The sequence below is a fragment of the Centruroides vittatus genome, unplaced genomic scaffold (genome assembly GCF_030686945.1).
Source record: "Centruroides vittatus isolate TY-2023 unplaced genomic scaffold, ASM3068694v2 contig_971, whole genome shotgun sequence".
Classification (NCBI taxonomy): Eukaryota; Metazoa; Arthropoda; class Arachnida; order Scorpiones; family Buthidae; genus Centruroides; species Centruroides vittatus.
In genome coordinates this window covers 485,854-501,316 of record NW_027122644.1, presented here as the reverse complement: position 1 = coordinate 501,316, position 15,463 = coordinate 485,854, and the positions used below count along the sequence as shown (strand labels likewise).

Below are 15,463 nucleotides of genomic sequence, written 5' to 3'. Positions count from 1 at the left end.
CACTCCCGAAAATAAAAATCTGAATATAGAAAATGATTAGAACTTCGGCACAAATTTCATTTAAAATCGAATATTTATATTTTATTCTCTATAGAATATTAAATTAAAACATATTTTTAATGTCCTTTTTATTATTGTTTAAATTAATTAATAATTTTTAAATTAAGTTTAGAACTTAAAAATTTACTTTTCAAATATAATATTTAAGATTCGAAAAATACTTAAAAGTTTTTAATATTTTACATAGTAATTAAAGTTAAGTACATATTTAAACTTTTTAAAAATAGTTTAAATGCTTTTAAATCTGTAAAAAAGTCTTTAAAAATTCTCAGACGTTAAAAAAAGTTTTAAAAAATACTCGAACTTCAGATAGGATTTTCAAATAGTTTAAGCATAAATCCCCGAAAGTTAAAAGTATATATATATATATATATATATATATTTTAAATATAAATGTTAAATATTTACATTTAAAAAATTATAATTAACGATTAAAATAATAAAAATAAGTTCTTTATACAGAATTTTAAAAATATTTTAATTAAATAATAATAAAAATATTTCGAATGTTGAGAATAATTTTAAATTTCGAAATTAATCTGTTTGGAAAAAGAATCCGACTGGAAAGATAAATAAAAAGGCGAAAGTTTTGAGTAGAAATGTAGTCTTAGCTATTGTATTGTAGTGATTAAAATAAATGGAAAATCTAGTGAAAATTTCGAACTTATTCTGGAATCAGCAAATATTTGATACACTTTTAGAAACAGGAAACCGGAAGTTAAAATTACGTCACATATGAAAGGTTTGTAGAAAAGTACAGTAAAGTTAAAAGACATTTTGGGTAGTTTGCTCATCTATCGAAATGCTAGGAATGGTGTGTATAAAGCTGAAAGTAAAAGTCATTTTAACCACAAATATTGTTACACAATAGTGCATTACTGACCTTAGAAAGCCATGTCTTCCGTGAACTGCCTTTTCAAAGAATTGAATTTAGACAGTGAGAGAATGTTATTGTTTGTAACTTTTGTTTTTTCTCATTATTATTTTTTTTTCCTTTTATATATATAAGAGAAATGAAAAGTCTAATTAACTTTTTATTCTAAAATACAAATATTTATGGATTTATTCTTAATATTAATTTTAACAATATATTTATAAAAAATAATTAAGTTTTATTGGTTAGCAAATATTATATATATATATATATATATATTTCCTTTTTTCCAGACGAATTTCTGATTATTATACCTCATTTTTGATGGTGTTTAATTGAAATTTTTCTTATAAAATTTATAAATTTCAAAATATCTTCTAATTTTCTATACAGTAATGAGAACTTGTTTATATTTATTAAGAAGCGATTAGTCTTAAAACATCTTTAAATGACATTTATCCTTTCTTCAGTATGAAATTTTACATTGTTCCTATCAATTTGACAAGACAGCTTTGCAATAAAACAATCATAAAACATTGTTTTAGACTAATCAATCCTCATAAAATTTATTTAAATAAATATAATGAGCTTTCAGAATTGACTATTGTTTATTATTTTTAAAAATTAAGCTTGTTAAAAATTACTATAAGTAAAATTTAATTAAGTAACTTATTAATATCGGTATTATAATTACATAAAATTTCAGCTTCTACTAACGTTTAATCTATAGAAAATATCGTTTTGGTGATAGAATATATGGATTTCTTAATTAAATAAGTACTGGAATATTTTCAAATAACAATATTTAAATAGAATATAATCTATATTCAATTCAAGATCTTATAGATTAGCATTTAAAATAATGAAGAGACATTAATATAATTATAATTTAATTGTTAAATTTTAGATAATGTGTACATTTTTAACTCAAAAAATTTACAAAAATGAATTTAATTTTATGCTGAAAAGCCAAAAAAAGTTTAGTTAATAATCGTCTACATCTACTAAAAGAAAAGTTGATGTTTAATGTTTATTGTAGCAATGATAGATTCTGATCTAACTAACTATGAATCTAAGAGAAATATATTGCATCTTCTAGGTCGAATAAGGCATTATGATTTACTGCTAATGGCAAAGTGACCAAACATGCTACATGTCTAATGCCGAATCTGTGTCATCATTCAACATACACATCGTGTGATGGGTAGGCCCATGTATGTACTACATCCCGCTTTTATGCAGTAGCATATATATATATATTTAAAAAAATCATTATTTGATCCCTAACTGATAAAAATATACATTGCAAAACAGCCATGTGTGCTCCAGGTGCATGCCACAACCATGTGTTTATCTGATGCAGTTTCTTAAGTAGGTAAATGCGCGTATCAGGTTGCTAATTTTACCGACCGTACGCCTAGTTGAAGACGACGTATTTTTATAAATCTCCTTAGAGATTATTGTATAATTTTAGCATTATAACATTTAGAAGAATGTAAAGGACGATATTTTCTTAAAGATTTAATTGGCATATAAATATAAAAGCTCAAATTGAAAAAAAAATTATAATAATATTCTAGTGCTTAATTATTAATTTTCGTTATAATAAATTGTTTTGTATTATGGAAATTGAATTTCGTATGTTTTAATTCATTTTGGTATAATAATTTGTGAGGATTACGAAGTTTTAAGCAAAGTCGTGTCAACTAGAAGTGTATTATATACGCGATTTATATTGAAGGGATCTAATGGTTGATCCATAGTAGAACGATCAAGCTAAATGGAGAAGGATGGATTGACGGGAGTACGGCCGGATGTCGTTTGGAAGCGGAAATTCCGCGGATTTCACTTCCCGACGGATGGACAACTGATCGAGTTGGAAGCGCCTCAAGCGGAGATAAAGCGAAACGTCTTCACAGAATCATTCCAACTTAATAAATGATTTTTACTTAACGTTAACATTTGGTCTCTATTTTCATTTATTATTAAATATATAAGTATATAAATGCCGGAGAAATATTCCGTATATAATCATACAGAGAATTACTCAAAAAGATAATTTTATTATTTTAATTTCTTAAACAAACAAACAAAACAAAAAATAATAGTAATGAATATTCTCTTTTTGTTAAATCGCTGGATTTTTTCATTCGTTATCAAAAAAGAGACATTAAACTGGTCGTTAGAATACTATGCAGCGTATTGTGTCAACAAACTTGTCCTCATGAAAGAAAAACAAAAGAAACATCACCAACCCTGTAAGACTTGCAACTTAAAAAAAAAAAACGAAAAAAATGGTCGTGCTGTGCAAGTTAAACCTTTCAACTCTCAAAGAGCAGGAAGTCCACGTGCGTGTTTTACGACTTAAAATAAAGTTGGTAGGTTTTATGCGACCGATAACTCCCAAAAGTCCAGATGTTGGGCGGATAGTGGACAAAAGTTACTTGAACGTGAAATTGTCACATAGACTATACCGTCTGTAATACTTTTGATGTAGTTCAATGAACAAGAGTACTAAACGAAGTTTTATAATAATACTAACCTCTGGGATTATACAGTAAATATATTATAAGTTCGATAGCGAATAGGGTGACATTTGGCATTATGGATATAGTAAGAGCATACTTTGTGTAAAATAACATCGAAGAACCCGTGTTTTTTGGACTATTTTACTATGTTTTTTTATGTTGTAATATTTACAGACGAACTAGCTGGTAATCCGTCAGAAACTATATGGTTGTGAACGGTAGAAAACTGATGTAACTTATAGATTAATTCACTGGGTTATAGTAGGTTGGAGCAATTGTAAATTTTCCAATTGAAAAATTTTAACGACAGTCACATAACTTTATCACAAAACACACCATTATATTATTATAAGGGGGTTGTAAAACAAGGACTTTGTTTCTTACATCCGAATTTTCGTACAGAAAGTAAAAGAATACTTTCTTCTTACGTTAAAGTTTCTTCAAGTAAAGGAACACTTTGCTTTACTTTCTGGATAATGGAGACTATATGGATTATGTCCGCAAAATCGGATAAGACATCTGCAAAGAATAAATATATTTTTTCTGCCTTTGTTTCTTTGAAAAATTAAATATTCTGTGGAAATCACTACACTTTCGAATGGATTAATTTTAATCGCGGATTTTGTTAATTGACAGAAAGGTAATTAATTAACTAATAAAAACTACGCGAGACAATGTTATGAGAATTATGTTTAGAACTCGTTTTTTCGCTCCCACAAATTATGTAAAAGAGAGAATATCAGTCATTAATGCTTCTACAAAAGAAATATATTAAATTTGCAACTTTCATAATTATATTTATGCTGTTTTTTGAGCTTAGAAATCAACCAAGAATCAATTTTCTGATAAATCGAAAAAATTGTCACCACGGTCTTAAACGAGTTGTACGTTTCCTAATTTTTTGACACGTGATTATTTAATGAATAACAGAAAGTCATTTAAAATGAACAAATTAAATGTAAATGTATTGTTATAAATTTCCCCCCCCTCTCTTTTCTCGTGTTTTTTTTCAACTATTACTTATTTAATTGATTTTTCTAATCAAATAACGCTTCTTGATTTTTGAACGGGGAAAAAAATTATAAAGAAAAAGAAAAAAATGCCTTTGGGAAAAGACAAACAATTTCACATTCAATGATAATTGAATACGTTTCCTTTGCAATAATAATAAAAAAAAAGAAGGTGATGAGGATGATGCTACTCATAAAAGCTTCTTATTTTAAATTAAAGTTTCTAAATGTGCTAATTAATTTAAATTCTTTTATTAAAGAATTTAATTTAAAAAATATCTTAAAAACAGACTTAATAAGATACTAAATTAATGCTTAATCAATTATATATTAGATAATTTCTTTAAAGTTACGCCATTTTTCTTTTAAAAATTAACAACAACGTATAAGTATATAAATAATTTCCTTTATTTTATTTTTATTATTATTTTTTTTTCTGCCGATACGAACCTCAAGCCAGCGTACAGCAGACAAACGAAAAAATGGAGGAATAAAAAGACTCAAAATGGATGATCACTAACCACACATACACATTCATACATAAAAAAATTCTTCAACTCAAAACAAAAACCCAAAACGTGATAAAGAAACGGGATTTTATAGGAGATTTATTTATCACAGTACTCAACCCAGATGACGTATTGAACAGTATATTTTTTATTATAGAAAGACATAATGAAAATGGGATATGTATCGTTTTTTTTCCTCTCTCTTTCTTCTAAGTTCTGAAATTTTGGCAGATGAGAAGTATCATAATGGACCTGGTGTAGCTGATTTGGTTTCTAATAGGTACAAAAAACTATGGCTATCTTCAAACAGATTTTAAGATGAAAAAAAGGCATCGGAGAAATTCCAGTACCATTAAATTTTTTCATTTTTTTTTCTTTTTAAATAATCTACTCGGTTACAAAAATTTCCAAAAAACGATTTAAAGGGATTAAGAGGGACACAACAAACATGACCACGTATGTACTGGAATGAAGAGGGAAACACGCGTAAATGTACAAAGCTGAGAAGGAGAAAAATTCCTGTGAAAAATGGTTCCTTCGGAGTATTTATAATCCACATTATTATTATTTTTTATACACATCTCGTTTTTTGACGAATTTTTTAAACCGCACCATTTTTACTAACATCAAAAAACACACAAACTCCTCTTCTTCGATATTTCCAAACTTTATACGTGGCTTTACATAGCCGTGGGCGACGTCGTTTGTGACTAGTGTGACTAGCGTCACGTCCCCATAACGTCACCACCGATTCCATCATCGAAACTTGAATATTTATAAGTGGTAGGAGGATAAACAGACGAAACCTCGTTCCATAATCGCAAATTAGGCATGCTCTGAAGAATACCGACGTTGCAATCTGCAGAAACAGATGAAGGAGCCGCCATACTACCTTGCGAGTTTTCAGAATAAGTAGCAGTCTCGCTGTAATGTTCACCGTGGCAGTAATAGGAATCAGTTCTGGGTAATGATATTCTGGATGGTGTAATAGGTGCACGACGTCCATATTCGTCGATTGATTCGTAAAAATGTTCAATATTGTAGACAGAATGACCGGAAGGAGTGCAACAAGTGAAGTCGACAGTCTGTGGGGGTGGTGGCCAATAAGTCTTAGTAGTATCATCCTTCTGTCTCCTGTCTTCGGTTTCGAGGATTCGCATTACTGTGTTGCTATACTCCGTATCGGAGTACCACTGCGAAAGATGGGTACCTTCACGTTCCAAGATGTTGAGTGTGGCAATAGATTGGTGACCTGAAAAGGTTCTTAAAATTAATCCAATTTAATAGATAAAGTTGTGTAAACAGAGTTATCGATTTATAACATTACGCTATTCTTATGGGAGATACAATTCCCCTCTACTACAATATTTGCTGTTTCTATTAGGGGGTAGCTACTAAAAGTATTGACCTTAGACAAATACGATTACTTGTTGACTTAAAGAATGTTTCTTTTAATTAAATAAATAATTTATGAAAGCGGGGTACCTGGTGTGGTATAGATCAGGTGTTCTATATTGGTTGGGTGCTGGGGGAGCTCCTTGGGTGAATTCCAATTCAGGTGTGGTAACTGCAAGAGAATAGATATAAAAAATAGATGTTTCTCGAACAATAAAATATTAAGGATATATTTTCTTTTTATATATTTTTGTACTTTCATTACCTTTTCTGTTCTTGAAATAGAAGACTTCAGAAAGTATCTCCAAAAATAAACAGAATTTTATTTATATAGATCGTGTTTCCCCAAAGTGAAGAGAAACTCCCATCTTATTATCTTATTTTTCTACTTATCACGCTTAATGTTACCTCATTATCGATTTTTTATTAGTTCTCTACTTACAATCGAATTCGATGGAGAGAGAATGGTTTAATACTTTCGATTTTTATAACAGTTAGGAGGGCAAACAAGTCATTTATAATTTTAAAAATAATTTTTCTTGAAAATCGTTAAAATTTAATATTATGAGACGGTGGGGGGGGGAAGGGGGGGGAAGGGGGGGGAGGGGAGGGGGGAGAGAGGGGGGAGGGGGGGGGGGGAGGGGAGGGGGGGGGGGGGGAGAGGGGGAGGGGGGGGGGGGGAGGGAGGGGGGGGGGGGGGGGGGGAGGAAGGGGGGGAGGGAGGGGGGGGAGGGGGGAGGGGAAGGGGGGGGAGGGGGGGGAGGGGGGGAGGGAGGGGGGGGGAAGGGAGGGGGAGGAGGGGGGGGGGGGAGGGGGGGAGGGGAAGGGGAGGAGGGGGAGGGGGGGGGGGGAGGGAGGGGGAGGGGGAGGGGGGGGGGGGGGGGGGGGGGGGGGGGGGAGGGGGGGGGGGGGGGGGGGGGGGGGGTGGGAGGGGGGGGGGGAGGGGGGGGGGGGAGGGGAGGGGAGGGGGGAGGGGGGAGAGGAGGGGGGGGGGGAGAGGGAGGGGAGGAGGGGAGGGAGGGGAGAGGGAGAGGAGGGAGGAGGGAGAGGGAGGGGAGGGAGAGGAGGGGGGGAGGGAGGAGAGGAGGGAGGGAGGAGGAGAGGGGGGGGGGAGGAGAGGGGAGGGGAGGAGAGGGAGGGGAGGAGGGAGGAGGGGGAGGAGGGGGAGGAGAGGAGGGGAGGGGAGAGGAGGGAGGGGAGGGAGAGAGGGAGGGAGGGGAGAGAGGGAGGAGGGAGGGAGGGAGAGGGAAGGAGAGGGAGAGGAGGGAGGGGGAGAGAGGGAGGGAGGGAGAGGGAGGGAGGAGGGGAGAGAGGGGGAGGGGAGGGGAGGAGGGAAGAGGGGAGGGGAGGGGGAGGAAGGAGGAGGGGGAGAAGGAGAGGGGAGGGGAGGAGGGAGAGGAGAAGAGGGAGAGGAGGGGGGAGGAGGGGAGAGGAGAGAGGGAGGAGGGGAGGGGGAGGAGGGAAGAGGGAGGGGGAGAGGGAGGGGAGGGGGGAGGAGGGGGGAGGGAGAGGGGGGGAGGAGGGGGGAGGGGGAGGGGGGGAGGAGGGCGAGGAGGGGGAGGGAGGGGGGGGGGGAGGGGGGGGGGGGAGGGGGGAGGAGGAGGGAAGGGGGGAGGGGGGGGAGGGAGGAGGAAGGGAGAGGGGGGGGAGGGGGGGGGGGGAGGGGAGGGGGGGGGGAGGGGGGGGGAGGGAGGGGGGGGGGGAGGGGGAGAGAGGAGTAGGGGGGGGGGGGGGGGAAGGGGGGGAAGGGGGGAGGGGGGGGGGGAGGGGGAGGGGGGGGGAGGGGGGGGGGGAGAAGAGGGGGGGGGGAGGAGGGAGGGGGGGAGGGAGGGGGGGAGAGGGGAAGAGGAGGAGGGGGGGGGGAGGATGGGGGGGGAGGGAAAGGGGGGGGGGGGGGAGGGGGGGGGAAAAGGGGGGGGGGAGGGGGGGAGGGAAGGGGGAGGGGGGAGGCAAACAAGTCATTTATAATTTTAAAAATAATTTTTCTTGAAAATCGTTAAAATTTAATATTATGAGACGTATCGTTGCAGTTAAGCTTATCGAAAAAATATTACAATAATTCTTGTATTTCAGGGAGTGGTTATCACTTTGGGTAAACAAAAACTTAAGAACCCTTTAGGTACCAGACATTTCTGATGGTGAAAAAAGAGGAGAGGAATATTAAAAATTTTGTAATTTAATTCAGATAAGACCGATAGTTCGTGTTATTGCCTTTAAACCGCCAAAACTTTCGAGAACTTTTAGATACCAGATACGTAATTGATGTCTACTTACCCAAGCCCTGAGGTCTGGAGGGGGAACTAACAGAGAGTAAATCGTTCCCCTGTTCGGAACAGGGTCGCTCTTTGCAAGTCCCTTTGGACAAGAGCAATCCAATCCAGGATGACAAAGAGGAACCTCTGGGCATGTCTAGAGGATAGGGAAAGTGATGGGGGATGACAGATACCTATGGCCAAACTGGTAATTAGGTTTAGCGACCTATTTATTGCATTTCTCTTTAGCTGTCTAGTGACGATGCTGCTTTAATTTCGACTGGATGAAATCAATACTATTGAACTTTTTCATTAATGTTTAGAAAATTGAAAATTTGACTTGGAAACTATCCAGTGATAGTTGCCAAAGATTTTTTCTTTCGTTTTTAAATGATCAATCGATAGAGTAACTAATGTGCTAAAGGAACTTTGAATAAATATTCAAAATGATAATTAATGATCTAGTCTTTTTTTCAAGATTTATAAATGCTTTTATATAATTACTATTCTTAAAAGGGTTTCTATTATTAAAAATATTAAATATTACAATTGTAAATTAGGTAGTTAATTAAATAAAAAAAGGGATGTTTTATAAAATGTAACACATATAAAACATTTAAAATGTCTGCATTCACTAACATGCACATTTACATGCAGAAAATAGCCTTTAACATTCTGCAAGCAGGTAAAAATTAATGCACATGTTAAAACAATTTATTAATGAACCAAAAAGTATTTTGACGTTGGAAAATTTTTCTATGTGCTTTTTGAAAAGCATTTAATCATTTTCAAATATTACAATAAATTTTACGTAAAATAATATTGAAAATTTGAAAAATAGAAATAATAGCAAGTTTATAAATAAAGTTAAATGTTTCATGATTGATTATTAAAAATAAATTTCTATTATTCTCTGTATTATTCTAGGAAATTTTATTGTAAATAATAAAAGTAAGATTTTCCTGAATTTTCAAAGAGGCATTAGTATAAAATATAGGATTAAGCAAATTAATTTTACTAATGTGTCATATTTAAAGATATAATTATAATTGAATTTAATACATTTTGGTTTATTAATAAATAAGAAGCTAAATAAAACAGAAGTGCTATTATTAAGGCCAAAAACAACAGAATATATATATATAATGGGGTTCATGCTTATGTGCCACATTCCGTGATTAGTTCACTTGGTTTTTTTAAGAAAAGAACAAAAAAAATTAAGCAAAAAGTGGATAATTAAAGAAAAAAAATCAAAACCAAGTGGGTGCAGTACCTGGTGACAGAGAAGTAACAGTACTGGGAGTGGGAAGACATGAGTTACCCACACTGTACTGGCCTGGAGTGTTTGATGTCACAGTGACGATACCATTTGGACGAGGACAATGTTCGCTTCCTCTACCTCTAGCTTTTCCACGCCTCAGAAATCCGGATATTCTTTCATTTCTCCACATGGATTTTTGTATAGATCTACGTACCTAAAGGGAAAGCAAGGCAGGTGCTTTAGTTACTGGGATCGATGCCACGGTTAATATAATCAATTTATAGATCCAACCCGTCCTGAGTTACAATACGATCCGCGTTACGTAAATACTACTGGGAAAATACATAAATCGCGAGTTTCCTTAATAGTTTTATTAAGGAATATTTCGAAAAATTGAAGTTTTAACCCCCTCCAAAAAAATCGACTATTTCAGTTTAAATAAAGTTTTTGAAATGTGATTTCCATTCGAATTATGAAAAAGGGTATTTAAGTTTTGTACGATTTTTACATCTATTTTAATTTTTTTTAAATAAAAATGTGTTTTATAAATGAAAAATATCCTCACCTGCTCGTCTTTAATGATGAAGAAGATAAAGAAAATAATTCCTTGTAAACAATTTAAGGCTGTGAACACATAAGCCATAACAGCTGTTCCTTGATACAAATGTAACAAGTAAATCGTCCAATTGGCTACTAATATGATGAGTAAAACGACTCCACATCTACTTTGTAACCTATAATTAAAAAATTATTAAGTAAATAATTATATGTAGTCATTCGTTTCCAGAATTTCATTAATATTCAATAGCAAGTTACTTAAGTTTTGGCGAAAGTAATGTAAATATCAAATTTAATTAGAATTAAAAAGAACATTAGTATTTGCATTAAAAAATAAATAAATGAATTAAGCAAGAAATTTAATTATTTTTTTTAAATATATATTTTTTTAAACTGTAGAATACAAGGAATTTCCACCAAACACGAACAATTTAGTTGGAAAGCAATAGAAAAAAATTAGTTTTGTAAGTTCTTACATGATGTGACATTTGACATGTAACAAGGCATCTTCGTCACTTCATTATCCAAGCGCAGATAAGAAAAGAAATTTAAAAAAAGTATCATTAATACAGGATTAAGAAGCTTAGATATGTAAAAAACATTAATTAACAATAACTCATTACGAGAGAAAGAGAAAGTGAATGAAAATTAATAACAGCAAAGCAAATATATATATTTTTTTATTAAAATTAAAATAAATGATATTTAAATTAGGAATTTTAACACAGATATTCTATTATTATTATTAGTTTTTACAACTTCATCGCTTTTTCTACTTTAATTTTTTACATTTAAAAATTAAAATCTAAGACAAAAAATATTAATAAATTAATTATAATTTTTTTGAAAAGTTACAAATGAGAATTATTTTTATTTATTTGTATATATACATACATATATATATATATATTTTTTTTTTAGTTTTATAATGAAATTCTATTATCGCGCTTACACAGGAAGTAGTTCAGTTCCTCCCTGCACCACCGGAAATTAAAGTATTGTTTCTTCCTAGTTTTCCAACATACTAGTGAGGATAATTTTGTACTTACTTGGCACTTGTTATCTTGGTCTGTTTGTTCTTAGAGTTGGCAGAATTAGTTTGAAATCGCACTTTTCCCATTGTCAGAATTAAGAAAAAGAGCGTGACCTGTTTTGAAAACATGCAAATTTTATTAATTGTAAGACGTGATTTGCTTTTTTTTAAAGATATATATATTTTTTTATTTCCTATGCGTTTATTGAACTCAGACAGCTGAAATTCTACTTATTTAACAATACTACACAGCTGAAATTCTACTTGTTTAACAACACTACACAGCTGAAATATCATTAACTTCCCCTAAAACACCGGGCAAAAAAAAACTTTTAAGATAATGTTTATGAAAAATAATAGATTATTCTGTACATTATAGATTTGTAAAGCCTAACTCAAAATCTAATCCAATTTATTTATTTAAGTATTTTATTTATAGATCTATAATATAAACCAAGCCTGAATCTTGGTAACCAAATATCGAAAAGCCAGATTTCTTCAGTTATATTCTGGCTAGAAAGGCCAACTTACATGGTTTTAATGATTAAAGTAAAGCCCAAAAATCAAACTTTTAGATACTTGTTTAATTAAATGATTATTATCAACTCATAATTTAATTATTATATTTACTTTGTTTATTAATGAACTAATTTAAAATTAAATAATTGAAAATCTGTTACATTTTAAAAACTTTTAATTAACTTAATGTTCTGAATTTTTAAATAATAATAATACTATATTAAGTTATTCGTAGAATAATAAGAAATTTGTTCATATTAATCTTGAAAGAAATAAAATTGAACGATGTTCTAAAGATCCAAAGTTAATATATGGAAATAATTTGATTAAATTAATGTTTATAGCTTAAGAAAAATAAACTTTTAAAGTCATAAATTAATAATTTTCAGTTTTAAAAGACATATTCCAGTGGTTAAATATCAGTATTTCTCTATTTTGAATGAGATAAGTTAGTACAATATTTAATTATTACTAATGTTCAGCTATTGAAAAATATTTTATGTAAATTTTAATGTTTTTTTGGGGGGAAGCTATTATTATACATTAACACTCATGCTTTTACTAGCTTTCAAAGTTTTTAGTTCAGATGAGCCTCAAGAAATAATAGTGTGTAATAAACTTGCATATAAATTTAATGCCGACTTTATTCTACTACAATGAAATTACATACGAAAGTTTTCTTATAGAAGAGCTTGAAGACTATATCTAGTTATTTAAACTAAACTCTTACAAAAATGACTTGGTTTTTGCTCTCACGCAATATACTTGTAAGAAAGTTAGTGGTAATAAATGGCAAATTTTCTGAAAATTCAAACAATTTTCTTATTTGAACCGAAAGGAAACTGATAAAATTCTCTTAAAAATCACGATTTTCTTTATCTCGCAAGAAATGTCCTAAAATCCTTTATCGATTTATTGACTTGTAGATTGTTTATCACATAATCTTAATGCAACTTCAGAATAACGTAATCTATATAGCGTTAAAAAGAAAGAAAACTACGTTAAAAACAACTTAACCATAACTATTATTCCTTTGATAATAACTATGGTTTTTAATAGAGTCATCATTCATTGATAGATTTTTCAAGACTATTGTATTAATTATTTAAAAAATGCATAGATTGTACGAGCCCACACTGTGTCCACACACTTCTTCGTGCAGCAATTATTATTCATTTAATTTTAATTCGTATAAGAAAAAAATAAAAAAGAAAAACAAAGCACGGATGTCATTGTCTAAAGGTATATTCCAGGAATCTATTGCAGCTGTAATAAAAAAAAATAAAGAGGAAACTGTCACCTTGAATTCTACAGGATAACAATGAGGGAGAAAGGGGAGTGTCGTCGTTGTTTCATTGTCTTCTCTTCGAAATGAATAATTTCATTCGAACGAGTCATTAACTAGTAAGACATGTTCACAACGACAGACAAAAATGTCTCTTGCCATTCTAGAATTTAATGCAATTGTGCGTGCCAATAATAATATATTCCGTACAAAAATAATTAGGCTATTATTTTAATAGTTTCGCTGATAGATTAAAGGAGCCGAATTTTCATATATTTTACGAATTTTGTCTTTCATAAATGATCTAAAAACGTACTGTAAGGTAGAAAAAGTAAGAATAAAACTCAAGAAGCGTACTTCCTATACAAAATAATTAAAAATTCTGGTAACACAATAGTTTTACCGGAATATTTAAAGTTAGTTGAGAGATTGAGTAGATCAATTTTAATACATATTTACTTTTTAGCCATAGAAAATAAGTTGTTTTGGAAATTTTCGTATAAATTAACGTTCTTTTATGAAAAGAATATTATATTTTAAAATTAAATTTCGACGTGACAAACAGCAAACATCTGCGTGTGAACTGAAAACAGTTTTCTTAACTTAATACCAAAGTCATAATTTACTGACACGCGTTCAATTCGCTATATTTAGCATTCAGAAACCCCCCTACCATTTCTCAAAGTGAGAATGATTACTTACTTATGCCAAAACGCTGTCAGTGTGTCTTATTTTCTCATCTCATTTATCATACAGAAAAAATTCTATCAGATTCGCTTTAAACGCTAATTTTTAAACAGTATTTACATTTCAAAAAACTGACAGAAAAATAAAAATGTAAATATCTTCTTAAGGACTAAACATTCGTATTTATAAGAAAATTATCTTTTCATAAGTTCCGTGTTTTTATAGTGTATGAATGAACTTAATGGCATAAAACAACACACAAAATAAAATTTTTTATATGACTTGGTCTTAATCCACCACTGCATTCATGCATGGAATCTATGTCCACACAAGCATACAAGTCTTTCTTTCTTCGAGTATCCTTTGAAGTCAAAGGTTATACATATCCAAAAACGTCTTCAGAAATGTTTTATATTGCATTTTTTTAAAAATTATATACCTCCAAAATTAGTTTTTATCATAAACATAAGGATAGAAATATTTTCAGAAATTTAAACACGCAAAAAATACTTAAAAATAATAAATGCACTTACCAGCACGCAAGCTATTGCAGGTCCTACAAAACTAAATACGAAGAAATTGGTAATATCCAAGGAACAATATGATTCAGTTCCGTAACTGGATGGATCAACTATTACTGATATAACTACAACCAATAAAGGTAGGCCATATCCGGCTAGATAGTACCATTTCATCCGTGATTTATTTGTCTCGTATAGATTCACCAACGTTATGTGCAATTGAAAACTGTCTAAGAAAGTCCATACGAATGATGCTAATAGAAAATAATGTACTAATCCTGCTAGGACGGAGCATAAGATTTTAAAATGCATTTGGTCAATTCCACCTATAAGTACAGCCTCTACTATAAAAATGCATATGCAAAAATTCTTCCTGATGGTGATGTGATCGTTCTTCAAATTCCTAAGATAATAAGAAAAAAAATAGTTCTAAATACTTTACAAAAGAAAGAGTTTTGATTATTAAAGGGAAAAAAAAGGCAATTAAGAAGATAAGTATCAAATAAAATTGATGTAATTGCTAGGTGGTCCCACTTAAAAGACAATGTCCTTCAAGACCTCCCAGTGGTGTATTTGATCCCCATCATTTCCTACTTAAACTCAAACAAATCTGTCACTTAGAAGGATTACCGGAAGAATTAACTATATACTTACTTGACCATTTGCAAGAAGATGAGAGTTAAGATTAGAAACAACATAGAGACGGAACATCCAATGTATGTAAAAATCTTCAACATGATGTTCTCACCGTGGTTAATCTACAAAATAAAAATAAAAAAAGAAAGAAAAAAATTACAGCTTAGAAGAGAGAACTAACACTTTATATAAGTAATTACTTCCACTAATTACTTTTCTGCTAATTGCTTTTCCTTTCTACCTAATAGCCATTAAGGCGTACCATAATTATTAAACCTTAGTAAAACATATAGGACTAGTATCGACACACGATTGTTAATTGTTCTTTAATTTCG

At 32.7% G+C, this 15,463-nt stretch overlaps 1 protein-coding gene across 8 annotated transcripts in view; it reads right to left on the bottom strand.

The window, feature by feature from the left end:
* Nucleotides 1-4,858: 4,858 nt before the first annotated feature.
* LOC136985563 (latrophilin Cirl-like) overlaps nt 4,859-15,463 on the bottom strand; it is a 121,082-nt gene continuing 110,477 nt past the window's right edge. For 5 of the 8 annotated variants that reach the window (XM_067282870.1, XM_067282867.1, XM_067282868.1 and 2 more), the window contains 8 exons: nt 15,147-15,250; nt 14,505-14,895; nt 11,497-11,594; nt 10,924-10,962; nt 10,455-10,623; nt 9,954-10,103; nt 6,467-6,548; nt 4,859-6,233 (listed from right to left, as the gene is read on the bottom strand). In XM_067282870.1, the coding sequence (XP_067138971.1) occupies nt 5,707-6,233; nt 6,467-6,548; nt 9,954-10,103; nt 10,455-10,623; nt 10,924-10,962; nt 11,497-11,594; nt 14,505-14,895; nt 15,147-15,250 (1,560 nt within the window). In that variant the 3' untranslated portion in view covers nt 4,859-5,706. Of the gene's footprint in view, nt 6,234-6,466; nt 6,549-9,901; nt 10,104-10,454; nt 10,624-10,923; nt 10,963-11,496; nt 11,595-14,504; nt 14,896-15,146; nt 15,251-15,463 lie in introns of all 8 variants that reach the window. The other 3 variants (XM_067282875.1, XM_067282873.1, XM_067282872.1) reach the window with 3 other exon arrangements.